Raw genomic sequence first — 26,953 nt, 5'->3', positions numbered from 1 at the left:
ACACTGATAAGGGTGGGCATGAATAGCCCCCATACCAAATTTAGGGTCTCTAGGACATACTCTATAGCACCAACACCATGTAAAAAAAATTACTATTTTGGGGGGCATATCTTTTGAACCGTTTGTCCAAGAGACATAATTATTTTTATGTCTGATTACTCTCCTACTGATGATTCAGATGGACCCCTTACATTAAAACTCTGCCCATTAGGGGGCCTGGGTAGCTCAGTGGTAAAGATACTGGCTACCACCGCTGGAATTCGCTAGTTTGAATCCCAGGGCATGCTGAGTGACTCCAGCCAGGTCTCCTAAGCAACCAAATTGGTCCAGTTGCTAGGAATGGTAGAGTCACATGGGGTAACCTCCTCGTGGTCGCTATAATGTGGTTCGTTCTCGGTGGGGCGCGTGGTGAGTTGAGCGTGGATGCTGCGGTGGATGGCGTGAAGCCTCCACATGTGCTATGTCTCCATGGCAACGCACTCAACAAGCCACGTGAGAAGATGCGCAGGTTGATGGTCTCAGATGCAGAGGCAGCTGGGATTCGTCCTCCACCACCCGGACTGAGGCAAATCACTACGCAACCACAAGGACTTAAAAGCACATTGGGAAGTGGGCATTCCAAATTGGGAGAAAAAAAAATGTGAAAATGGATGTGAGGCCATATCTCGGAAATGGTTGTCATATCAAAATGAAACTTAGTATGCTTCATCATCGCCATGATCTGAGCGTACATGCATATTTTTGCGACACCGCCACCTATGGGCCAAAAGATGTGAAAATTTTATATTTTTGCACATAACTTTTGAACCGTATGTTCTAAAATCATGAGTCATGTCTATGGATTCTGTGAGTCATGAGGATTTCAGCAATACCAATTTTTCCCATATCGACCATAATGTCTCTCCATCATATTGAATTTTATTAAAAAGTGATATATCTTTTAAAAGCATTGGCAGATTTAAAAGAACATTGGAATGCATCATCTACATCATGTCCTAAGGATATCTGAGAAGTTTGGAGACAGTTTAATCACTGGTTTATAGTTCAATAGGTCCAGGGTTCAAGTCCTGAACTCTGCAAGTTATGTTGTGTAAAGTTCTGTTGTTCTGGTGATTTTTGTGTTGTGCTTACTGAATGGTTACTGGGTTTTCCATGATCAAATTCTGAATTTGATCTCGGATGAAAAGTTACATGAATACGAAGTTGATCATGGTGACTTGTGTTTGGATTTGATTCATTCTCTGCTTGGTATGTCCCTTTGGTGACTGTCCATGTTCTGGCAGTTTAGTTCAGTGGATAGCACAATGGTCTGTAGAAATTAAAAGCATAGGTTCAAAACCAATCTGAGGTGTTTGGTGTCAATTTGAATCATCAGGAGGAGACTAGATATGTCTTTTGAATGCATTGTCAGATTTAAAAGAACACTTGCATGCACCCTTGACATCATGTCCTGAGGATACCTGAGCAATTTGGAGACAGCGCCACCTAAAGTTAAAAAAGATAACCCACATTTGTGTGGTGACTAAACTCTGGATGTCTCTTTGCTGTACCTGTGTCATGTTTGACTGAGTGTTAAACACTTGACTATAGTTCCAAAGGTTGTGGAACCCTGCAAGGGTTGCTGGTGTTTTCCACAATCAAATTCTGTTTTTGATCTCTGTTGAAAAGTTACGTGAATACAGTGTTGTATTGTATATGTGTGTGACACATATTGTAACATACAGACATATACAAATATACAAGATGGCGCCGCAGATGGCCGCCTCGGTGTGTAGCTCTTCAGTTCTTTTGTTGTTTTTGTTTGTTTGTCCTGTGTTTAGTAATATTTTTCCAGTCAGTTTTACCAGGGATGAACTGCTGAACATTCGGCAGCATATACCAGACAACCTTTTCCCGGTTTTTGAATATTCAGATGTTTTGCTGGACATTTTAGTTGGAGGCGCGACTGTGTTGTTTAAACATGCTATGAGACGCAGGCAAGGGAGACAAGCAGGCGCGCTGGTCAGGCTCCGTCGGCGTGGCTTTCAAAAAGTGCTGCCGAGTATTCATCTAGCGAATCTCCGCTCTCTTCCTAACAAAACGGATGAGCTACATCTCCTCACCCGCACAAACAAGGACTTTTCAACCTCTGCTGCCTAGTGCTTCACAGAAACCTGGCTGAGTGAAGCAATTCCGGACAGTGCATTACATCTGCCGGGCTTTCAGCTGTTCAGAGCAGATCGCATCGCAGAGTTAATGGGGAAAATGAGAGGTGGTGGAACATGCTTTTACATCAATGAAAGTTGGTGTACAGATGTAACAACGATAAAGAGGATGTGCTGTCCTAATTTGGAAGCGCTCTTTATTAACTGTAAGCCGTTCTACTCGCCGTGGGAGTTTTCCTCGTTTATTCTGGTGAGTGTGTATACTGATCAAATCACAGACACAGAACAACAATACCCGGACCCAGTTATTATTATTCTTGGGGATTTTAACAAAGCAAATCTCATATGTGAACTGCCCAAATACAAACAGCACATTACATGCCCCACCAAAGACAGGAACATACTGGATCATTGCTACACAACAATAAAGGATGCATATCGCTCTGTCCCTAGAGCAGCTTTGGGACTCTCTGATCACTGTCTGGTTCATCTTCTTCCAACCTACAGGCAGAAGTTAAAATCAACCAAGCCAGTAGTAAGGACTGTAAAGAGATGGACCAATGAAGCAGAGTGGGAACTACAAGCCTGCTTCGATTGCATGGATTGGAGTGTTTTTGAGGCTGCAGCCACAGACCTGGACGAGCTCACAGATACTGTTCCATCATATATCAGTTTCTGTGAGGATAGGTGCATTCCTACTAGGACTAAGTTCAACAATGACAAACCGTGGTTTACAGCAGAGCTCAGGCAGCTTCGCCAGGCCAAAGAGGATGCTTACAGGGGTGGGGATAAAGTCTTGTACAATCAGGCCAGGAACACACTGAACAAGGAAATCAGGGTGGCTAAAAGAAGATACTCTGAGAAGCTGAAAAACAAGTTTTCAGCTAACGACCCTGCATCAGTGTGGAGTGGCATGAAACAACTCACAAATTACAGGACTCCTACCCCCAACCCTGTGGTGGACCAACAGCTGGCTGACGACCTGAATGTGTCCTACTGCAGATTTGAAAGGCCCAATCTCACACCCCATACCCACTCTGACCTTCACTTCACACAAACACTAATACCTCCTGCAACCCCCCTCCTCCCCCCTCCTGCTACTCAACCTGCACTTAAGATCTGTGAAGTTGATGTGAGCTGCGTCTTTCGGAAACAAAAGACAAGGAAATCTTCAGGCCCAGATGGCGTCTCACCAGCGTGTCTTCGATCCTGTGCTAACCAGCTGGCCCCCATCTTCACACAGATCTTCAATAGATCACTGGAGCAGTGTGTAGTCCCATGCTGCTTCAAACGCTCAATCATTATTCCTGTCCCAAAGAAACCAAATGACTTAATGACTACAGACCTGTCGCCCTGACATCTGTGGTCATGAAATCATTTGAGAGACTGGTGTTGGCCCACCTGAAGAACATCACTGGACCCTTTCTAGATCCCCTTCAATTTGCTTATCAAGCAAACAGGTCTGTGAATAATGCAGTCAACATGGGATTGCATCATATCCTGCAACATCTGGACAGACCAGGGACATATGCAAGGATCCTTTTTGTGGACTTCAGTTCAGCTTTCAACACCATCATCCCAGCTATTTTCCGGACTAAATTACACCAACTCTCTGTTCCCACATCTATCTGTCAATGGATTACCAGCTTTCTGACGGACAGGCAGCAGCTTGTGAGACAGGGGAAACTCACTTCCACTCCCAGGGATGTGTGCTCTCCCCACTACTCTTCTCCCTCTACACCAATGACTGCATTGCTAAGGACACCTCTGTCAAGCTCCTGAAGTTTGCAGATGACACCACTGTCATCGGCCTCATCCGAGATGACGATGAGTCTGCATACAGGAGGGAAGTTGAACAGCTGGCTGTCTGGTCAAAATAACCTTGAACTGAACACGTTCAAAACGGTGGAGATGATTGTGGACTTTAGGAGGAACACCCCAACACTGACCCCCCTCACCATTCTAAACAGCACTGTGGCAACAGTGGAGTCATTCAGGTTCCTGGGCACTACCATCTCACAGGACCTGAAGTGGGAGACACACATTGACTCCATTGTGAAAAAGGCCCAGCAGAGGTTGTACTTCCTTCGCCAGCTGAGGAAGTTCAACCTGCCACAGGTGCTGCTGATACAGTTCTACTCAGCAGTCATAGAGTCTGTCCTCTGCACTTCAATAACTGTCTGGTTTTGTTCAGCATGAAATCAGACATCAGAAGACTACAATGGACAGTTCGGACTGCTGAGAGGATTATTGGTTGCCCCCTGCCCCCCCTTCAAGAACTATACACTTCCAGAGTGAGAAAAAAGGCTGGATAAATTACTCTGGACCCCACTCACCCTGCCCATTACCTTTTTGAACTGTTGCCTTCTGGCCGACGCTTCAGAGCTCTGAGCACCAGAACCGTCAGGCACAGGGACAGTTTTTTCCCTCAGGCTATCGATCTCATGAACAGTTAAATTGCCCCATTGAGCAATAACTATGTGCAATACACAGTTTAGTCTTTTTTATATTTATCCAACACTTCCAACCTCTTCTGCCATTTCATTCCTCTGAGAGAAAAAAAAAAAAAAAAAAACATTTGCAATGTACATAACATTGTATTTGCACTGTACATAACAGATATCAGATTTGTATTAGATTTGCACTACGTATGTGTCTGTGTGTATGTATGTATGTGTGTGTCTGTGTGTATATGTACGTATGTGTATAAATTTTTTATTATTATTATTATTATTATTATTATTATTATCTATATCTTGCTGCTGTTTTTGTATTGTTTTTGTATTGTTGTACACTGGAAGCTTCTGTCACCAAGACAAATTCCTTGTATGTGTAAGCATACTTGGCAATAAAGCTTATTCTGATAAAAGTTCTGATAAAGCTCATCATGGTGACTGTTGTGCTTGGCTGTGATTTATCTCTGGTTGATATGTCCCTTTGGTTACTGTCACTGTTGTAGCTCTCTGGTGCAGTGGATAGAGCATTGACTTGTGGAACAGAAATGTATAGGTTTAAATCCATCCTGAGGTGACTTGAAATGTTGTGTGTGCTTTCTCTGTATGTGCTATTTGGGTTGTGGTTGCCATGTTGGTGCTTGACCCCGTGCTTGCAGCTATATTTGTATTAATATTTGGCGAATAAAAACACTTAAGATCCATCCAGTTGTTCATTAAAAAGGTGATACAAAGGCAAATATGCTGCGATTTATGTTATTTTAAAGATAAAAGAGAACTCAGATAAGATTAAATGCAAAGGGAAAAAATACAGCAATATATGAAGACAATCCATGTAAGATCAGAGAGCTTTTTTTTTTTTTTGTTATTACATTTTTTTATTGATTCATAAATTAACACAAGAAATACAACAACATCTATATAATGAATCAAAAACTTTTAACATTAAACCCCCACTATATCCCCTCCCCCTACCAAACTCTCAAACCACCCTGACCCCCCCACGAACACCCCTGTGGTCAATAGAATATAGACACACACACACAGAAAACTAAAACAACAACATAAAATAACATACAATAATCAAGTATAATAATAATTAAAAAAAAATAATAAAAAAATAAATAAATAAAAACTTTAAATTACTCCCTCCACCGCCTCACCTCGAGATTCCCTCAAAAATGCTAAATAATTGCCCCATTTCTTATTGTAAGTTTCCCTAACCCCCATCCTAATACTCGACCCCTCCTCGAAGGCAGCCACCCTCCCCATCTCCGCGCAACACACGAGGGTGCTCCATTCAACTTCCAACTCCTCAAAATAACCTGTCTACCAATCATCACACCGGTCAAAACCCAGTCCTTCATGTGCTTATCTACCAAATCCATGACCTCCCTATCACCCAAAATACAGAGTCTGGGGCAGAACAAGACCTGAGTGCCCAACACATCACACACAAAACTTTGCACCTTCAGCCAAAATTATTGGATCTTAAGGCACCCCCAAAAAACATGGATGGTGTCTCCATCTTCAGTATGGCATCGCCAGCAGATGGGTGTGTCCTTAAGACCAAGCCTATACAATCTAGAGGGGGTCCAATAAAATCTATGTAAAATCTTAAATTGCATAAGGCGAACCCTTGCATCTCTAGATGCAGACTTTGTTTTTTAGAATCCTTGCCCACACTCCCTCCTCCAATACCAAGTTTAAATCTTTCTCCCATAATCTTTTAAGAGAATTTAAAGCTCGGTCCCCCAGACTCTGAATTAACAAGGAGTAATACACTGATGCCTCATGACCCTTCCCAAAAGCAGCAATCACCACTTCCAGAGTATCTGCCGCTCTTGGGGGATGTACGCTACTCCCAAAAACAGAGCAGAGCAGGTGGCGCAGCTGTAAATACTTATAAAACTGAGATCTGGGAATCCCAAAATGTTGAACCAAATTTTCAAAAGATCTCAATACTCCACCCTCATATAGGTCACCAAGTGCATTAACCCCCCTCACAATCCAATCTGACCAACAGAAAGGGGACTTATTAATGCATAGTTTAGGGTTCTGCCATATGCTCGAGGCAACATTTAAATAAATATCAGAATTAAACACTCTGGACACTTTTGTCCATATCGAGTGTAAATGCAAAATAACGGGGTGCGACTTAACCTCTCCAGCTAGTTTAATCGAAAGGCTTTGCAGTGGCGAGATAGGGGCAAGAACTTCCTTTTCAATACAAAACCAGGGAGGAGCTCTCTCAGGTGGAAGCAACCAATGAACCAAATGTCTAAGACTGAATGCATAATAATAAAATAAAATCTTGGGTAGGCCTAACCCACCTTTGTCAATCGGCCTATGTAATTTACTGAAATTTAACCTGGGACGCTTACCATTCCAAATGAAGGACTTCACTATGCTATCAAATTGCTTAAAATAAGAGAGAGGGACATCTACAGGGAGAGATTGTAGCAGATAGTTAAATTTTGGAATGCAATTCATTTTAATGACATTAACCTTCCCAATCATCAATAAGTGTAATGAAGCCCACCTGTCCACATCATTCGAAAACCTTTTTATTAAGGGATCAAAATTAACTCTGACTAAATCAGACAAATTTGCTGGGAATAAAATTCCCAAATACTTAATTCCCTGTTTGGGCCACATGAAGGTGCCCGGCTGGAAAGCCGTTACCGGACAGTATGCTGTCAAAGCCAAAGCTTCGGATTTAGACCAGTTGACTCTGTATCCTGAGAATTTGGAAAAGGAGTTAATAATTTTGTGGAGGCAAGGCATGGATCTAGCGGGGTCGGAGACGAATAATAAAATATCATCTGCGTAAAGCAGAAGCTTATGCACTACACCTCCCGCCGTCGCCCCTGGAAAATCATCCTCCTTTCTTATCGCGGCTGCTAATGGTTCCAGGGCAAGACAGAACAATAATGGGGAAAGAGGGCAACCCTGCCGGGTGCCCCTATCCAGAGTAAAATAATCTGAAATTAACCCATTTGTTTGTACCGCTGCTACAGGGTGTCTATTAAGTAACTTAATCCAACCAATAAATGTATTCCCGAACCCATACCTTTCCAAAATCTTGAAAAGATAATCCCATTCTACCATATCAAACGCCTTTTCGGCGTCAAGAGAGATGGCAGCAACCGGAGATTTTTCATTTGCTACTGACCATATGATATTGATGAAACGCCTAATATTATCAGAAGAACTACGGCCTCGAATAAACCCCACCTGATCTATATGTATAAGAGTTGTCATAACTTTACTTAATCGATTAGCCAGAATTTTGGACAAAATTTTTACATCTAACTGGATCAGCGAAATTGGGCGGTAACTGTTACACTCACTTGGATCTTTATCCTTTTTTAGAATCAGACTGATCCGGGCTTGTGTCATGGTTGGTGGAAGCTTTCCATTCTTTAATGAATCAGTATAAACTTCTAACAAAAGTGGCGCCAGTTCTGTAGCATAAGATTTGAAAAACTCAGCGGCAAAGCCATCAGGCCTTGGAGCCTTGCCTGTAGGCAGGGACTTAATTACCTCATCAAGCTCCTCCAAGGTTATCTCAGAATCAAGAGTTTTTTTGCTCATTCGTCAGTTTAGGGAGATCTAATGGTTCCACAAAGTTCCTAATATCTTCATCAGTAGACGAAGACGTGGACCTATAGAGATCAAGATAGAACTCTTTAAAAGCATTATTAATATCAATAGCCGAGGTAAAGATTTCACCACAAGCAGATTTCACTGAGGGAATGATAGAAAAAGACTCTCTCTGCTTTATATATCTAGCCAAAAGTTTTCCTGCTTTATCACCTGACTCAAAGTATGACTGTCTTACCCTGATTAACCAAAACTCCACTTTCTGTGACAGAATAGTATTATATCTGTACTTCAAACGAGTCAATTCTCTGAGGCCATCAGATGACATACGGCGCTTCAGCTCTGCCTCTGCACTTTTAATATTTCCTTCCAACTCCACGAGTTCTTGTGCTTTGTATTTTTTGATGAATGAGGCATACTCTATGATCCGACCCCTAAGAACCGCCTTAAGTGCCTCCCAAGCCATGCCCACAGAGGATACCGAGGACCAGTTGGTCTCCATATAAACACTGATTTCAGTCTTCAACATTTGTTGGAAATCAGGATTTTGCAAAAGGGACACATTAAGGCGCCAACTATAAGATTTATTTTTCTCTACATGTGGCATCACCTTTAAACTCACCAGAGCATGATCCGAGACTAAGATATTTCCAATTGAGCAATCAACAACAGATGAAATAAGGGATTTGGATATTTAAAAAAAATCTATTCTAGAATAAATCTTGTGGACTGATGAAAAAAATTTATAGTCCCTACCAGATGGGTTCAAAAGTCTCCAAATGTCTGTAAGACCAAGATTTTTACACATCCTGTGAAGCATCAATGTTGCTCTAGGGGATTTGCATACTTTTGCTTCACTATGATCAAGCACTGAGTCCATCAAAAGATTAAAGTCTCCTCCCAATATTATATCATGAGGGGTGCCAACGGTTTGCAACATCCCTTCAAGATCTATAAAAAAGCCATGATCATCAGCGTTAGGTGCGTAAATATTAGCCAAAATCAACCTTTGCCCTTGAATTTCAGCTAAAACAATAATTACTCTTCCTAATTTATCTTTGCTCTGTTTGAGACATTTGAATTGTAGATGTTTATTTACCAATATAATGACTCCCTTGCTCTTACTTGAGCCAACACTAAAGAAAACATGTCCACCCCATATCTTCCCAAATTTTTCAGCTTCCTGCGGGGAGAGATATGTTTCTTGAAGAAACACTATATCATATTTCTTACGTTTAAGAAAAGTAATAACCTTCCTTCTTTTTATGGGGTGACCCAACCCATTCACATTCCATGTGGAAAGAGATAGTACACTTATATTAACATTTGACATTTTGATATAGAAGAAAAAATAAACTGTGTGTCAGAAACAAAATTATATAGACCACATTCCTCAATAGTGAAACAATCAACCCCCGAACAAAACAAACAGAAAAAAGAAAAACGTGCGCATTAACCCCGCGCACGACAGCGCCAACCAGCGACAATCCCTTTAAACTCGAAAGGTCCATGAACGCCCACGAGTCCCCACGACATCTTTGCCATCGGATTGCTCAATTTTGCCTCACAAATTTGTGAGGCAAAATTACATAACAGAAAATACTTTGTAAAATAAACCCAGTCAATAGGAAGAATGAACACTAAGAACGTGTAGATTCATTCACAGAACTGTCTCAAAGGTGTGATCTTCCACAAGACAAATTCCAGCTGATATAAAACCGTTCATATTCCTCGGACAGACAAACGAATGTTCAGTGAGCCAGCTGTTATGAGTTCAGCGGATGACGTAATCATTCCAATGTCCCATAAAAAATACAAAAATAAATAAAAAACTCAACAAAACAAACTACAGCCAGCAGGAGGAATAAGCACGAAGAACGAACAGATTAATCCACAGCTGTTCCAAGGAGTGTTATTCAATAGAACAAGCTCCAGCCGCTAGGTGGAACCAATACAAAAAGAAACAACACCGGCATCCCGGTTCCCCAGATGGTCGAGTCAATTCACTCGGTGGCTGCATAAAAGTATATACCATGACTTACATAATCCGTTGGCTTCATAAAAAACATCCTTTGTGTGAGCAGCATGTAGATATTTTGCGGTCATCCGTAGTGTCCACTTTCAATCTGTCCGGGAACTTCAATGCAAAAGTAATCTTTTATCAATGCAAAAGTTTCTTTAAGGAAAAGTGTTTGTAGAGCCGAGGAGGGCGGGGCCGGGCTGGAATGAGACACACCCAGTTCCAATCAGCCTGATGGGGCGCGCGAGGGATAAAGGCGGCCGGGGACGACAGTTCGAGAGAGAGAGAATTACAGACAGCTGTGCTGTGTTTTTAGTTGTGTGTTTTTGGTTGTGTTTTTTGGTTAATAAATTGTTATTTAAGTTGTCAAGCCGGTTCTCGCCTCCTCCTTTCCACTGAACCCCCTTACACTGGTGCCGAGACCCGGGAAGGAGGAGGGATTCCCGTCGCAGGATCCTCGACACTGCCGTCCACCCAGGGGAGCGCCACTGCCGTCCGACGGGAGACGGAGTAGCCCGACCACCCGGACGCGGGGAACGGCCGCCGTCCGCGAGGCAATTGGGGGCGGGACTCCCCGACCGCCTGGAGCGAGGGAGCTGCTGCCGGGGGCGGAGGAGTGCCCTGCCGTCCCCCGGGAACGCGGAGGGGTCGAGAGAAGACCGCCGTCCGCGGGGGGAGGAGGGAAGCGACTCCCCGACCGCCTGGAGTGGTAGGGCCGCTGCCAGGGGCGGAGGAGAGTCCCCACGGGACGCCGGGAATGCGGAGGGGCATTCTGTCCGCTGGGGGTCGGAGGTCTGACTCCGGTCCGCCCGGGGAGGAGTGGCTGCAGTCCGCCTGAGAGGGTGGAGTAGTGATTGAGGACCACGCGACGGCGCATCAGAGAACTGGCGAGTTTCTTTTTCTCTCTCTCCTCTCTCTCTCTCTCTCTGTCGCTCCGTGTTGGCCTTTCCCTCGCCATTTTGTGTTGTTGTTTTTCCCTCCTGTCTCCCAGGTCGAGGAAGGCGGGGAGGACCCGCCGGCAGTCGGGGCATAAGGCACGCCCCCCCCCCGGAGAGGAAGGGTGGGGGGGATGTACGTCATGCCGGGGGCTCCCCGGCCTGAGGCAACGCCGGGAGGAGTGTAGAGCCGAGGAGGGCGGGGCCGGGCTGGAATGAGACACACCCGGTCCCAATCAGCCTGATGGGGCGCGCGAGGGATAAAGGCGGCCGGGGACGACAGTTCGAGAGAGAGAGAGAATTACAGACAGCTGTGCTGTGTTTTTAGTTGTGTGTTTTTGGTTGTGTTTTTGGTTAATAAATTATTATTTAAGTTGTCAAGCCGGTTCTCGCCTCCTCCTTTCCTCGAAACCCCCTTACAGTGTTATTAATAAAACAAGCTCCAGCCGCTCGGCGGAGCCAACACAAAAAAATCCAAAATGTTGCCCAGCATCCTCAAGAGTTAGTACAGCGAGTCAGGCCCACTCACATGAGAAACATCCAGTGGTTTACTCAGTCATTGATTCTATAAAAAACATTGCCAGATTTGGACATGTGAATACTTTGCGACCGACCTTCGTTTCTATTCTCAGTTTGGCAGGAAACATCAGAGCAAACGAGATGTTTTTCTGATGTAAGAGTTTCTTACATTCCTTGAACTGATCGCGTTTCTCTCTTGTCAAACTCGCAAAGTCCGGGAACAAGAAAATATTATGGTTCTTCCAAGAAAGCTTCCCTTTGCTCCTCGCCTGGCACAACACAAGATCTTTATCGGATGATCTCAGAATCAATCTGGGCCTGTCTCCCTCAGCAGATCTGTGAGACGGGACTCTGTGAGCTCGCTCGATTTCCAGTTTATGGCCTGTTATGTCGAGCAGACTCGGGAAAAGCTCGTCTAGGGATTTCACCATATCTCTGCCCTCCTCATGCTCAGGAATTCCAACAATTCGAACGTTATTCCTGCGGCTTCTATTTTCAAGATCTTCAAGCTTTTCAAGGAGATGTTCCAGATCAACTTTGGTCGTGGGTGGATTAGCGGTTAATTCCCTCTCCGAAGATTCCAGAAAATTGATTCGTTTTTCAACATCAGTCACTCTTGTACCTAACTCGGAGAATTTTATTTCCATCGCCGTGATCGATCGACGCATTACAGTGAGATCCTCCAAGTCAGCAAGAATCTTCGTCAACATCATCGACATGTTGGACAACTGACGCTGGATCTCCTCTCTCGCCGCGCCATCCAAATCGAGTCCCCGGTCTGTAGGCCTGTCGGGGCTTTCATCCTGAACACGTAAGTGTCTTTTAATGTCTCCCGAGCCCGAGGATTTTGACTTCTTTGCCATGTTTTGCAACAAAGGGCAAATGTGTAACTGGGTGTAACAAATTTCACCAGATTATAATATGAAAATAATCGAAAATTCAGCAAAGTGCGCAGAGCTCGTCGCTCACACGTCTGCTCCTTGCATGGCATCCAGGGTGTCCCCGATCAGAGAGCTTTTTAAAGGGAATGCAAGGCAGTGATGCAGCAATATCATTTACATGTTAAGAGAACCCATAGGATAAAAAACTGTTTCTGTTTTTAAGGCATTTGATGCAAATGAAACACATGTCCACACTGTTTCAGTGTTTCATGTCAGTGGTCAAAACAGCTTTCTGTGCTGTAGCGCCACCTGTTCGCTGGTTTTGGGAACTGCAGCATCTCGTGACACGTGATTCACAGCTCAAATTTTATTGGTCAGTGCATTTCTTTGCTGGGCGAAGAAAAACAAATATGACACACCGTAAAAAAAAAAAAAAAAAGCTTCGATTTGTCAGTCCGACTCAGCATGAACGTTCATTCCAGGTATGAAGGGCTCATTAGGAATCCATTGTTACCGTAAAAAATGTTAGTCCCGTTTGTCGAAAGTTGTTAATCATGGTTAATCGAAAGGTTCGCGTTTTGTGTGAAAAGGCCTTAAGTCCAACGCCCTATCAGGTGAGCTACCGCGCTAGCTATCCGTGTTGGAATAAGTGTATATATAGGTGAGTCTGTAATGACAGCATTAAAAAATTTAGTTTTTCATAAGATGTGTTTGTGTAAAGGTGTGTTGATATCATAAAATAACAGGTTCTGAGTAATAGAGAGAAAAATAAGTATTTATAATGTCATAATCAGCCATTTAAGTCATGATTTGAGTGAAAGTGAAAACACACAGTTGTTGTAGCGCCTCTAGTGTTCATTTTCCTGGAAACTGCAGGGAATTGTACCTGGAGACACGTTTAACAAATTTTGCAAAAATGTATATAGAGTCACGTTTTCACTATGATACCAGGTTGTTTGCCGCCTCAACAACACATCAAAGCCTATTTTACCTTATCACTTCCGTAGCCCCGCCCAGTAGTGGTTAGCAGTGAGGTGGCAAGGAGAGAGCAGGTCAGTCAATAGCAGAGAGCCAATCATAACAGTGGGCATTTACTGTCAAGTCTTAAAGGAGAGGCAGCACCAAAACTGGTGGGTGGAATGTTTTTCTGATGGAATGTTTTTCTGATGTTTTTTTTGTTAAAAAATATTACTAATATTATAAGTGAACCTCAAAGAACATATTAAAATAAAATAAAAACGGCATGTCATGACCCCTTTAAACTATTATATTTGGTCCCCTTGTATTGCTGTCATCTGGTAGAACATGACAATAGTAATGCCAAGGTCATTGTTTGATTTCCAGGAAACTGTTAAAATATGTACCTTGAATGCACTGTGAGTTGCTTTGTATGAAAATGTCTGCTAAATTCATAAATGTAAATGGTCCCTCCAATCCTAAATACAGTATACAGCCCTATGTTTTTGTTGTCCTTATTTTGCATTTGGGAATTCATTGGTTTTTTTAACCATCTTTGTATTGTAGCCTACTGTATGCATATATGTGCATCCCTCTTTTACCATGCGTTCATTCTGGATATGGTGAAAAAATGGGTGTGGCAATGACAGATGAGCAACGTGGGTTGTTGTTTGTTGTTTCTGATTGGACAGTGGAGGTATTGGCAGCATCCCAAATAGCGAACAGTAGATCGGCCTCTAGGCTCATCCAGGACACACAGGGCCTTATTGTGTCTGGATACTCAGAGCAACCCCATTAACAAACTGTGTCAGTCTGGTCTTTCTGGGGACTAAAGCCTTTCCACATGAGTGTGTATAACCTAGCTGCTTTTGAATGAATACTGCTAGTGATGGACTATCGTCCAGATCGATTAATTGGCTGATATTTGTCGATTTTTAAACTATCAGTGTCTGCCAAAAACTGTAATGTAACTTGCTTTTTATATTTTAATATATTTTTCCAACATTTTTTGTGCATTTTCAGTAAATTTTGTGAAAATAAAATTTATTTAGTTTCAGCAATTTTTGAATACCCCTTGTTTGCTGTCTTTAAATTGTATCATAATATATATCAGCATTAATTTGCAACCATGTTGACTTCTAGACACTGGTGCACATATCTCTTCAGCATCGTGTCTGAATAATGATGACTTTAAACGGTCCCGTCCTTCTTAGGATTCAGCTTTATTGATGTGTTTTTAAACAAGCTTGTTTTACATGTGTTCTCAGGTGGGAAAGGAGACAGTGCAGACCACAGAAGACAAGATTATGAAGAGAGACATGCCCCCGGCCTTCATTAAGTAAGACCTGTGCTTCCTGACTCTCTCCAGGGGCTCATCATGTGAACATACATCAGCCCTAATCACATTCCCACGCTGATGCTTTAACACACATGCACACCCACATGCACACACACACACACACACACACACATGCTCATTTTACAGGATTAATAAGGCATGTGGCCTAATAAGGTTACCTTGTCAAAAGTTATGATAAACTGTTCAGGATTGTCCAAACTTATAAATAAATTTCCATCTTTTCAAGTATTTTCTTTGATGTAGTTTTTTTTGCAACCTAACTTTGGCCCTATGTATTCCTAAATGTAGTTTGTTTTTATTACTGGAACAAGTTTCTGTAAAACATCTTTGGTAAATTAGAATCATATTACCTAATCTAACACAATATGAGATGCCTACAAAGCCTCACGACAGAGTTTATGACAATATACAAAAAGGGTTCCCATGGTAATGGAAAACCTGGAAATAACCTGGAATTATAACATAGTGTTTTCCAGGCCTTGAAAAATAACATAAATTAATGCAATCTTAAAAGTCATGGAAATTTCATTGGGTAGATATTGCTGTTTTGTAGAGTAAAACTTGCTCACAAACCATAGTGATGTCCAATATGTGAGCGAACCCTTCTTATGAGTTAGTTCTTGGCAATGAATCAGTCTAATTGCTTCAGAAATTGGTCTAAATGATTAATGAATCAGTCTGATTATCTAGTAATCACTTATGACTAAGAAGCTCATGAAAAAATCATGGAAATACATTGGTCAAACCATTTACAAGGCTTATAATAATATATAGTGTGGTATGGAGGTTAAATTTGGTAAGGTGCAGTCTTAGAGGACTCGTGGCACTTCTCTTCTGGCACTATTCCTCACTGTCAGGGCAGCTGAGTCATTCCCACACTGCTGAAGCTCGGGAGCACTTTCCAGTAAACTTACAATGCATTATTGATAACTCTATGTAAAAACCATATGGCTGCTCTCCCTGGGGTGTTCCCGGCTGTGTGAAGTGGTGCTTTGACAGCTGATGTAGATGAAGCAGTTAGTGTGCAATCTATGTAATATTGATGTACTGTACTGTCTGTTTGTGTCTCACTGGCTTTTTTCTCTGATTTCCTGCTGTCTGAATTATCAAAGTTAGGCTGCATTTTTCTTCATTGGTGAAGAAAACACATAGAGGTGCTTATTGATCCTTTGTTCCCCACACTTTAAAGGGTCAGATGATCCTAAAACTAGTTTTTCTTCTTCTTCTTCTTTTTTTTACAATTTACAACAATTTGGGGGATTTTTGACATTTTATTGCCACAATGTGGAGAAAGGTTAGGCATAAGACTTGATGCAAGCCAGAATGGGACTTGCCTTAAAGCTTAAAAAAGGATTCATAAAAGTAGTCAGTATGGCTTGTGTGTTATATTGTGTCTTTCGGAGGCAAAAGATTGGTTTGGTAAGAAACAACATGGAATTTAAGTCATTTCTTGGACCGAGATATTCATTAAAACAGTTGTGTTCTCTATGAGAAAAAAGTCATATGGGTTATGAGGGTGATTCAATTATGACATCATTTATATTTTAAGGTAAATATAGTATTCCTTTAAGTATTCCTTTAAGAGGCTAAAAAGTGTAAAAGTGCAAAATTGTGACACAATGTTTTTGGGTAGCCCCTTCATCAGTATCAAACCAGTGTACTGGTGAATTATTGAAATAATATTTATTATATCCAAAGCTGACTACTTACAAGTTGTTTAACCGAGTCCATCGGCCCAATTCACTTTATACAGATAAGCCTAGGACCAAAACCACTGCAGATGATTTTAACATTTTCTGAAGAAAATAGTTTTTTTGTAATTATAAAAAGCTCACTTTACTCACTTATAAATATGCTTAATTTAATTATTTTTATTATTATATGATTTGATTTGATTTTTCTGTGGCATTATGTACAGATGTGTTTGTATCATCTGATGCAGACCTCATTAATAGTTGGTTCAAGTTCTGTCGTTACCTTTCTCTGCTACTTGGCAGTGCTGTATTTGCGCTCTCTTGAATTGTGTATCAATGTTGAGAGCACAATATGGACCAGAAAGGCAATGTCAACTTGTTTGTCTGGATAGATAGATAGATAGATAGATTCCCTGGTGTGTGTGTGGGAGCGAGGCGATGATGGCGCCAGGTTGTTTACCGGCTTGCAGTTATGGCCATTGTGGCTTATCTTTCTTATCTGTTTTAATTCTAGTTTCTATCTTTATTATCGGCTTTATTTCTCGCACGGTTTGCTCTGTTCTGGTCTATGATCGTTTGGCTCTTTTACATGTTCTAACGGAGGTAACTGACTGTTTGATACGCGATCCCAGTGTCAACTGGCGTCTCCCTTCCCATGCTGTGCTAGTCACGCTGATACAAGTCTGCCACCTGCCTGGGTGTTTGTGCTTGCGCAGGAAACGCGAAGGAAGCGTCGAAAGTGGGCTGGACGCTTAGTGAGGTCGAAGAAGTCTCGGATGATTACTTTCTCCTGCTCTGTGGCCTCAGTGCTGGATAGTGTTGAAGTGCTGCCAACTTTGAGGGGTTCATACTTGGTGCCTGTATTTCTGTTTTCATCTGGATCAGGGTGGCGACCATCGCGGACCATGGATTCGAGGTGGCGGCGTGAAGACCGCGGTGCTAACTTAACAAATCTATGTTCCCTGGGTAGCGGTAGATCGGGATATACATATGGTACTTCTCAACTTTCGTCTGACTCTTTGTCAGTGACAATGGCTCTGATCAATGCAAGATCTCTCTCTAACAAATCCTTTATTCTGAACGATCTTTTTCTCTCTCATGAATTGGATTTTCTATTTGTTACGGAGACTTGGCACAGCAACTGCGACATGGCTCCTCTTTCCGAACTTTCACCTCCCAACTGTAGCTACTTTAGCTCCCCTAGGGCAGTCGGTAGGGGTGGGGGCCTTGCAGTTATTTTTAAAAACAAGTTTAAATGCAGGCTTCTATCTACTGAGACGTTTTGTATGTTTGAAGCTCAGTTGATTATGCTGAACTAATTTAAATCTGTGTTATGTGCTCTCATCTACAGACCTCCATCATATCACAAAGATTTTATAAATGAGTTCTCTGATTTTTATCTGCTATTATTCCTTGCTCAGATAACATTTTAATTTTGGGGGATTTTAATATTCACGTGTGTTGTCCTTCGAGACCCTTGGTCAAAGAATTTGTTAATTTATTAGATTCATTTGGTTTATTTCAGAGTGTTGCTGGCCCTACACATGTATGTGGTCTTGATCTGGTTTTATCTCTTGGTTTTTCCATTAGCAATGTGCAAATTGCTGACACTGTGTTCTCAGACCATAAGACTGTTATTTTTAACCCTATTTTTTCATGCAATGATCAGGCTAATGATGGCCCTGTTGCTGTCGCATCTCGTTTTATCTCTCCCTCTACTGCTAGTAGTTTTTCAGCTGCTTTTAATGTTTCTCCACTGAATTCACTGCTGGAGTCTCCATTTTCTGGTATGGGGCCTGAGGATTTGGTCTCCCATTTCAACACATCATGTTCTGGAACATTGTGGCTCCATTAAAAATTAGGAAGAAAAAAGTCAAGGCTCAGCCCTGGTTGAATAGTAATACCCGTGCTCTTAGGTAGGAGTGCAGGAAGGCTGAGCGAAAGTGGCTCAAAGATAAATTACAAGTTTCCAATGAGATTTTGAGAGGCTGTTTGAATACATTTCAAAGAGCAGTTAAATTAGCCAGATCAAGCTATTTTTCTAATATCATTTCAAAGAACTGTCATAATTCTAAAGTTCTTTTTTCTACCATTACATCATTTCTTCATCCAGTTGCCCTTACCTCCATCTCCCTTTCGGTGGACACTTGTGAACAGTTTTTAAAAAATGTTACTGTTAAAATTGCTGGTATACGTTCACGGATTTTACCTGTTAGTAATGATCCTGTTACCTATTCTGTTCTGCAAAATCTGTTGACCTGTTTTGTGCCTGTGTCCCTGTCTCAACTCAAACACATAATTGCACATATGAAGCCTATTGGTTCTTCGTGTGATGTTATTCCATCCACTTTGTTTAAGGAGGTGGTGGACTCAATTGGTCCAAGCGTGTTATCGATTGTCAACAGTAGCCTGACCACTGGTATTGTTCCCAGCTGCTTCAAGCATGCTGTTAATCAGCCTCTTCTTAAGAAAGCAAATCTTGATTCGTCTGATATGAACAGCTTTCGACCTATATCAAAATTATCCTTTTATGTCAAAAATATTAGAGAAGATGGTGCTTGCACAATTAAATTATTTTTTAGCTTGCAATAATTTGCTCGATAAATTTCAGTCAGGTTTCAGAGCCGGTCATAGTACAGAATTGGCTCTGTTGAGAGTTTTAAATGATATTTTATTAGGTGTTGATTCTGGTAGTCCTGTTGCTCTTCTGCTGCTGGATCTTGGTGCCGCTTTCGATACGGTTGATCATGACATACTTAACGATCGCCTAAGAGACCAGGTTGTATTCAGGGGTTAACCTTGGATTGGGTCTCTTCATATCTCAAGGGTAGAACAATTTCAGTCTGTTTAGAGAACTGTTCCTCATCAGTTGTTCCTTTAATGTGTGGGGTTCCTCAGGGCTCCATCTTGGGACCTGTTTTATTCTCCCTTTACATGTTTCCATTAGGAAAGATCTTTGATAAGCATGGCATACACTACCATCTGTATGCTGATGACTCTCAACTTTACTTTCCTATTAAACATGGGAAGCAACCCTCTTTTGAGTCTCTGTATAAATGCATGGCCGATGTGAAGTGTTGGTTGGCAAACAACTTTCTCCAATTAAACGAGGATAAGTCAGAGTTTATTCTTTTTGGTCAAAGGGGATGTGGGGTAAATTTAGATGGCAAATTTTCATTGCTTCCAGGGAAAAAACTTTCCTATGTGAAAAACCTGGGTGTTATTTTTTACCCTGAACTCAAGTTTGATCGGCAAATAAATGCTGTTGTTAAAAATAGCTTTTTCCATCTTAGATCTCTAGCAAAGTTGAAGTCCATCCTCTCTTTTGATGATTTGGAGAAGGTTTTGCATGCCTTTGTGTCTTCTCGTCTGGACTATTGTAATGCTTTGTATCTGGGTGTGAGTCAGGCCTCTCTCTCTCGCCTGCAGCTGGTCCAGAATTCAGCTGCTAGGCTTTTAACCGGAACCAGGAAAAGAGACCATATTACCCCAGTATTGATTTCCCTACATTGGTTACCGATCCAATACAGAATCCAGTACAAAGTGTTGCTATATGTATTTAAGGCTCTCCATGGTCTAGCACCAGAGTACATCTCTGACTTAATAAGTTTGCATCAACCTTCAAGGTCTCTCCGCTCTGGTGATCAGCTGTGTCTGTCCGTTCCTCGATCTCACCTTAAAACTCAAGGTGATAGAGCTTTTGCGATGGAAGCCCCTAGACTTTGGAACGAGCTTCCATTGGCCATGAAATCATTTCCGTCTCTAGTGTCTTTCCAGGGGCCTTAAAAACGTATTTATTTTCTTTAGCTTTTAATTAATTGCATTATAAATTGTACTGTGTCAAGTTCTCTTATCTTGTCTTTGTCAGTTTCAAATGCTTGTTGTATTCTTAAGCTGCATGTATGTGATTTTATTTATTTAATTTTGTGTAACTCCATGTACAGCACTTTGGTACCCAGTGTGGTTTTTGAAAGTGCTCTATAAATAAAATTGAGTTGAGTTGATAAGTGGTGTGCTTGTCCTGCTCTATGGAGTATCCTCAAAACAGCAGTGGTGTTGACGGGCCAATATAGTCCCTGCATGTCTTCTCTCTGTGGCTAACCATAACCCTAACTAATCGAGCTCCAAAGGGGTATCCTTTTTTAGAAGATTTTCCAAATGTGAAATAATGGGGAAAATGAATTGACTAACTGTGATATGATTACTCATACTAAGCAGGTCCAAATTTTGTTTGAGAAACAGATGGAGACTAAATTTAGAGTAAATGTTTAGAGTGGTGCTTGCTAAGGAAAGCATCAATATTATTATTGGTCATGGGGCCTGAGTAGCTCAGCGAGTAAAGACGCTGACTACCACCCCTGGAGTTCACGTGTTCGAATCCACGGCATGCGTAGTGTCTCCAGCCAGGTCTCCTAAGCAACCAAATTGGCCTGGTTGCTAGGGAGGTTAGAGTCACATGGGGTAACCTCCTCGTGGTTGCTATAATGTGGTTCGCTCTTGGTGGGGCACGTGGTGAGTTGTGCATGGATGCTGTGGTGGACGGCATGAAGCCGCCACATGTGCTATGTCTCCGCGATAACACGCTCAACAAGCCACGTTAAAAGATGCGCGGGTTGACGGTCTCAGACGCGGAGGCAACTGAGATTCGTCCTCCGCCACCCCGATTGAGGTGAGTCACTACACCACCACGAGGACTTAAAGTGCATTGGGAATTGGGCATTCCAAATTGGGGCAAAAAAGGGGAGAAAAAAAAGATATATATATATTATTATTGTTCTTAATAATAAACCCCTAACTGTTCCTGCACCATTTATGCAACAGAAGCATACCTCAGTGCATGCAGCTTATTAGGGAGAAGTGTGTTATTTATTTTCTAAGTGAACTGATGATTTTTGACTGCCCGATGATAAAACATGCAAAAAATCCCATAGACTTGCATTGTAGGAGGTACCTGAGCCATATCTAGGGACCAGAATATCAAAGAGACATGGGCTCTTTTGACTTAGGCCAGTAAGCAACCAATTTGCAATGCCCTAGCAACCACCCAGAACACCCTAGCAACTGCATAACAATAAGTTAAAAGCCACTCAGAACTAGGGATTGGTCTGCAGTGTTGACTGGCCATCCACCAATGAAAAAGTTGAGTAGTGAGGTTTCAAATTGTATTTACATTTTTTTTTTCAGCATTTCACTCCATGAACCTTGCGTTTTTAAAGCTGCATGTCTTCCTTTAGACCGACTAGTCGACTTGTCTCTCAGATATCCCACTGAATAGTTCATTATGAAAATACTAGGTTTTTCGTAGCACACCGTATAACAATATAGCATTGCATTATGGTGGTAAGTTTTGCACGGATTTTCTAGGAAAAGTTAAAAACATTTCCAGTGGTTTTGATCCTAGGCTTCTCTGTATAAAATGGATTGGGCAGATGGACTCGGTTAAAGACAGCAAAATCCTCAGAAAGACTCTCAAAGCTGACACATTTGGCACCATAAACATAGGCTGGCACAGAGCTCATCAATCAGCACACATGTGGTTGATGACAGGAAATGTGAACCTCTCTCTATACAGACTCTGTTGTATTGACTGACACTCGGGTGGTGCCTCATATAAGGAGGTGCATACGTAAATCTGGGTCTTCATCACAGAAAAATGATAAAGAAAGGCCTCACCATATTAATACAGTGCTATCCAGTTTTGTTTAGGAGCAGTTTTACACTGGTTGCTGGATGGCTTTGGGATTACTCATTGCCCTCAGTTCAAGGAATTGATTTTTTAAATAATCTTGATGTAAACATTTATTGGTCCAAAGATTAAATTGCAGTTAAATCAGTTAGCAATGCCACTTCTTCTTTCCTTCAAAGGGGTATTTTTTCTTTGTGCACTGAATGTTACATATTATTTCCTTAAAGGTGAAGTGTGTCATTTTTTTTCAGTGTTAAAATACCTAATTCAATGACATTTTAATATGCCGAGACAACTATAAGCAAGCCTTTCATAGGTTGATTCCCCTGAAAATTTTAACTCTGTGGCTCTGTGGCACTATCAAAACATTTCTCTGTTCCTGAACAGCCCAAAACAGAAAAATTGGCTCAGCCAATGGCATGTGTTTGGGACAAGACTGGATCTGTTTTTGTCGAACAAAGGAAGACAGGGGAGTGTTCGGGATCCCTGTTTAAAAACATTAAAAACATAATTATTTTTGCGATTCCGTTTAGTGTTGCTAGAGGCACAGAAACTACATACCTCACCTTTTAAAGGAATAGTTTATCAATTTTGTCATTATTTACTCACCCTCATGCCATTCCAAACCCATATTACTTTTTTCTTTTCTTTTGCAAAACACAAAAGAATAATTTTGCTATAATTTAGCATATAATAATAATTCTAATAATTTAGCGCTAAAACAACATTCTTGCATGAAGATGCATGCCACTGTGAGCAAGTTTCTCTAATGCACTCATAAACGCAGATTTCAGATTTCCACTGAACATGAATTAAATTTTGACATATTTTTGTATGCCATGGCTACTTGAGTTACATTGACTACTTCTATGAAACTTTTGGATGCTTTTGTAAGCTTTAAAGTGAGGCACTATCCACTGGCATTGTAGTGAAAACATGGACCGGGATGTTCATTAAAAATCTTTCTTTTAAAAAAAATAAAGTCAAACGGGTTTGGAACAAAATTAGGGTGAGTAAATTACTGTATGACAGAATTGTAAAAAAGTATTCCTTTAAAATACTTAGTAAAGTTTCTCTGATAGAGCAGGTCATTATAGATCTGTTTGTCTACTAACGTGGAATACTTGGAAAGCCCTGGAATTCATGTTAAATATTTTTTTTTTTTAGGACTTTCAGATTCTAACTGTTTTCTGTGTTGTTCAAACCACTATAAAAGGTTAAATAGTACTTACTGGTATCAAATGATTTTTCTCTGTTTCTCAGGGTGGAGAATGCATGTGCAAAGCTGGTGGAGGCAGCTCGGATGCTGACGACAGACCCGTATTCTGTCCCCGCAAGAGATTACCTCATCGATGGCTCCCGGGGCATCCTCTCAGGCACATCAGACCTGCTTCTTACCTTTGATGAGGCAGAGGTACAAATGGGAAAACAAAACTGTCTAATCCAAAGCCCTGCTTAGTGTAGACATCACATCTTGCAACCCTATCTCATGAAAATTCGTACATATTTTACGAGTTGGCTATTCTGTATGATTTCGTACAAATTTGTTTGTATAAATTCATATGATTTCATCACATGCAAATGCCCGGATGTCTAATGCGAAAGTAAGTGCGAGTTCCATGCACTAGGCGTTAAGGACATGCTTATTAATATTATGCCCTAACCCAATCCCCTTATCTAAACCTAACCGATCAGTAGAGTGTGTAAACATGATAGGACTCTGTTGTGTGTGACAGAAGCAAGTAATTGTCGCGTATGAATTCTTACGATTTCACCTTGAGAGTGCGTTGCATCTTGGCTCTGGGAAATGTCATATTACATTTTGAGAGAACGATTTGGCAGACAGCTAGATCATTATCTGTTAATATATTTTAAACAATTTGCTTGTCAAAAGTGATTTATGTGCCTTTGACTGTTTGATTACTGGATGTGTGCCTGCTTTTTAAACATCATTAATTCTGTGAAAGATTCTGTGTAAAATGTTCATATTGTTTTTATGTGAAACTCTAATAGTTCAAACTGCTTTCTGGTGAATAATCACTTTAGGGCATGTTCTGAATTTGAATTCTTTGGATCAAAGCTTTCTTCTGGCCAAACAACATTAAACATATTGTCCCTTATCAGGCGGAATAACTGGTGGCCTTAATGTGTCATAATGTGACATACTCAGCCTTCCCTGTGTGCTAAACGTGTGGCCGCAGCATAATGAAGCTCACATGGAGCACATGATCTGAGAGAGCCGCTGTGCACACATTATGTCTTCTATCAGTGTGTTACTTTTGTAGTTAGTGCTTAGCTTCTGCTGGTCACAAGATTCCTCATCACAAGACACGATATGAAACTGAACACATAGCACTGCCCCAATGTAAATGTGTTTGAAATGTGTATTCACAAAATAAAATGCTTCATTAAATCAGAACATATGAGGCATTTTTTTTAATGGTACAAAGGCAAAACACAGTAACTATGTCAATAATATTATGAAACTTTAAGGTTTAAGGTTTTAGTAGTCATAATTTCACACTCCATTTTCTCTAAATCTGAGCATAGTTGAGTCAAACCTGTCAGTCACAGAACAGATCATTGTCTAAGAGACCTAATTTCATTTAGATGTGTAGTTGCTGTGACTTTGAACTGCAGTATTCTAAAACCATTTTTAGTGTTTTCCAACTACAATATGCATAACTAATACACGTTCTAACATGTGTCATGAAATGTTAAAATTGAGCAAATGAAATATTATCCGGTTGTGTGGTGTGTATGTGTACCTACTAGGGAGATATTATATCATCAGTTTGTGGTGAAAGCTAACTCTCTGAGCTCTATTAATAGTGCCGCTATCATCTTTCTCAAGGGGCTGTGTTGTTTACAGGGCATCGAGTGAGTATGATGTTATGTTATGGCACTATAGCTTGTGGGTTTGCCTGTTTGGGTCAGAGACCTGAAGAATAAAACATCCGAATTCCTCACTGCTTAAAGGTGAACAGTGTTATTTTTGTGATGTTAAAATACTTTCATCTATCCTAGCTTATGCAGAGACAACTTATTGGCTCTATTTTCATGACAGCGCTAGGCCCACGGCAAAGCGCAACGACCGTGCGCTACATCTTATCCAATTTTGGTGATAATGTAAATTCTAAGCACAATTTTCATGCCAGCACAAGTGGGTGTGGGAGTGTTTGTGCTATCTGTGGGTGTATGCGCGCAAACTGTGGGTGTATTGTCTGTTAATGAAGTGGCACAAAGTGCAATTTGCTATTTTCCTGAGAAATAGGTAATTGCGTTAAGACGTTTGAGAACCATGTCTATTCTCGGCGCAGAGTCTAAAATCAGTTCCTGCATTTGCAGTTCTGGATAAACCGTGCATGTATATGTAGTAATTATAAATAGTTGTTAAAAGGTCTTCCTTTACAGAATGTGATATCCACAATGGGCAGTTAGGCAAAGAAATGTGTGATGCAGCAGTTTCATTTTTTTGGGCAACATGAAGTGGTGTAATTCTAAAAATGTACTGTGATAAACCCTTTGGTCTTTGGTTTCATGAAAAAATTATCTGAATGAAATTAACCGGTTATAACCATTTACCAGCATTTAAAAATAACGTTTTCACTCCAGAACAATTCAAAATCACTTTGTTCCCGTTTTCGTTTATGCTTTGCACACAATTTTGTCCGTTTTCGATTTTTGTTTTCGTTCCTTGAACCGTTTTTAGTCCCTGCTTTTAATTTTAGCCATGATTTGTGTGTCAGTAGATCAATATGATTAATAAAAATAATAAAGATAATAACAATTATTATTATAGGTTTATTTTGTATAGCACCTTTCCAAACCTCAAGGAAGCTGTAAAGAAAATTAAACATAAAACATTAAATAAAGAAACATATAACAAATATACATTACAAAACAATAAACAATAGGAGAGAAGCAAAGCATACAGTATTTCAAAAAGACATGAATCATGCGTGAGCAGGAAGAGAGCCAATCGTCCCAGATAGTGAACATACAACACATACTGTGCATCGCGGTCCACAGCAACGTGGGCGACAAAACAGTCACAGAGCAGGGGATGCATTGCATACAGCCCATTTACACCATTTACACTACCAAATTCTTATAAATGGGCTGTCTTCATTTATATCGACGTTGAGAAAATGGAATATATAAGAGGATGGTGCAATAATTGGAGAAGAACCTCTAAATAAAATTGGACTTGACCCAGCCCTTCAGTGCTTTGCACGTGCAATTTCGCCTACACTTGCGCCTAGACATACCTAGTGCATGCTTACATGAAAATATCAAAACTTCATGACCATGCCCACTGACTTTGTGCAAATGACGTATAGCATAGTGTCTTAAGGCATAGTGCTCTTAAAATAGGGCTCTGTAAGTAATCCATTCTTAGGTTGATTTCTCCAAAAGGGTAGACACTGTGTCTGTGTGACACTATCAAAACATTGTTCTGTTTGTTTGAGTATCCTGAACAGCCAGAAATAGCAATACACTCATACACAACATACACTCAACCTATGGCGTGAGTTTAGGATGGGACTATCTAGTTATTCAACCATTGGTTATGTTAGGATATGCTCAGGAAACCTGTTAGAAAATGGCTATTATTTTTGTCATTTTGTTTGGTGACAATAGAGGCACCGAAATTACATACTTCACCTTTAAGAATGTAGTTGCCACCAGCAATGT

General features: G+C 41.0%; 1 protein-coding gene across 2 annotated transcripts in view; it reads left to right on the top strand.

The window, feature by feature from the left end:
• LOC127413577 (vinculin-like) overlaps nt 1-26,953 on the top strand; it is an 82,776-nt gene that overhangs the window by 18,767 nt on the left and 37,056 nt on the right. For both annotated transcript variants that reach the window (XM_051650829.1, XM_051650828.1), the window contains exons 2-3: nt 14,784-14,854; nt 23,519-23,669. In XM_051650829.1, the coding sequence (XP_051506789.1) occupies nt 14,784-14,854; nt 23,519-23,669 (222 nt within the window). The remainder of the gene's footprint in view (nt 1-14,783; nt 14,855-23,518; nt 23,670-26,953) is intronic.

This window comes from Myxocyprinus asiaticus, chromosome 23 (genome assembly GCF_019703515.2).
Source record: "Myxocyprinus asiaticus isolate MX2 ecotype Aquarium Trade chromosome 23, UBuf_Myxa_2, whole genome shotgun sequence".
NCBI classification, from domain to species: Eukaryota; Metazoa; Chordata; class Actinopteri; order Cypriniformes; family Catostomidae; genus Myxocyprinus; species Myxocyprinus asiaticus.
This window is presented reverse-complemented; position numbering and strand designations above follow the sequence as displayed.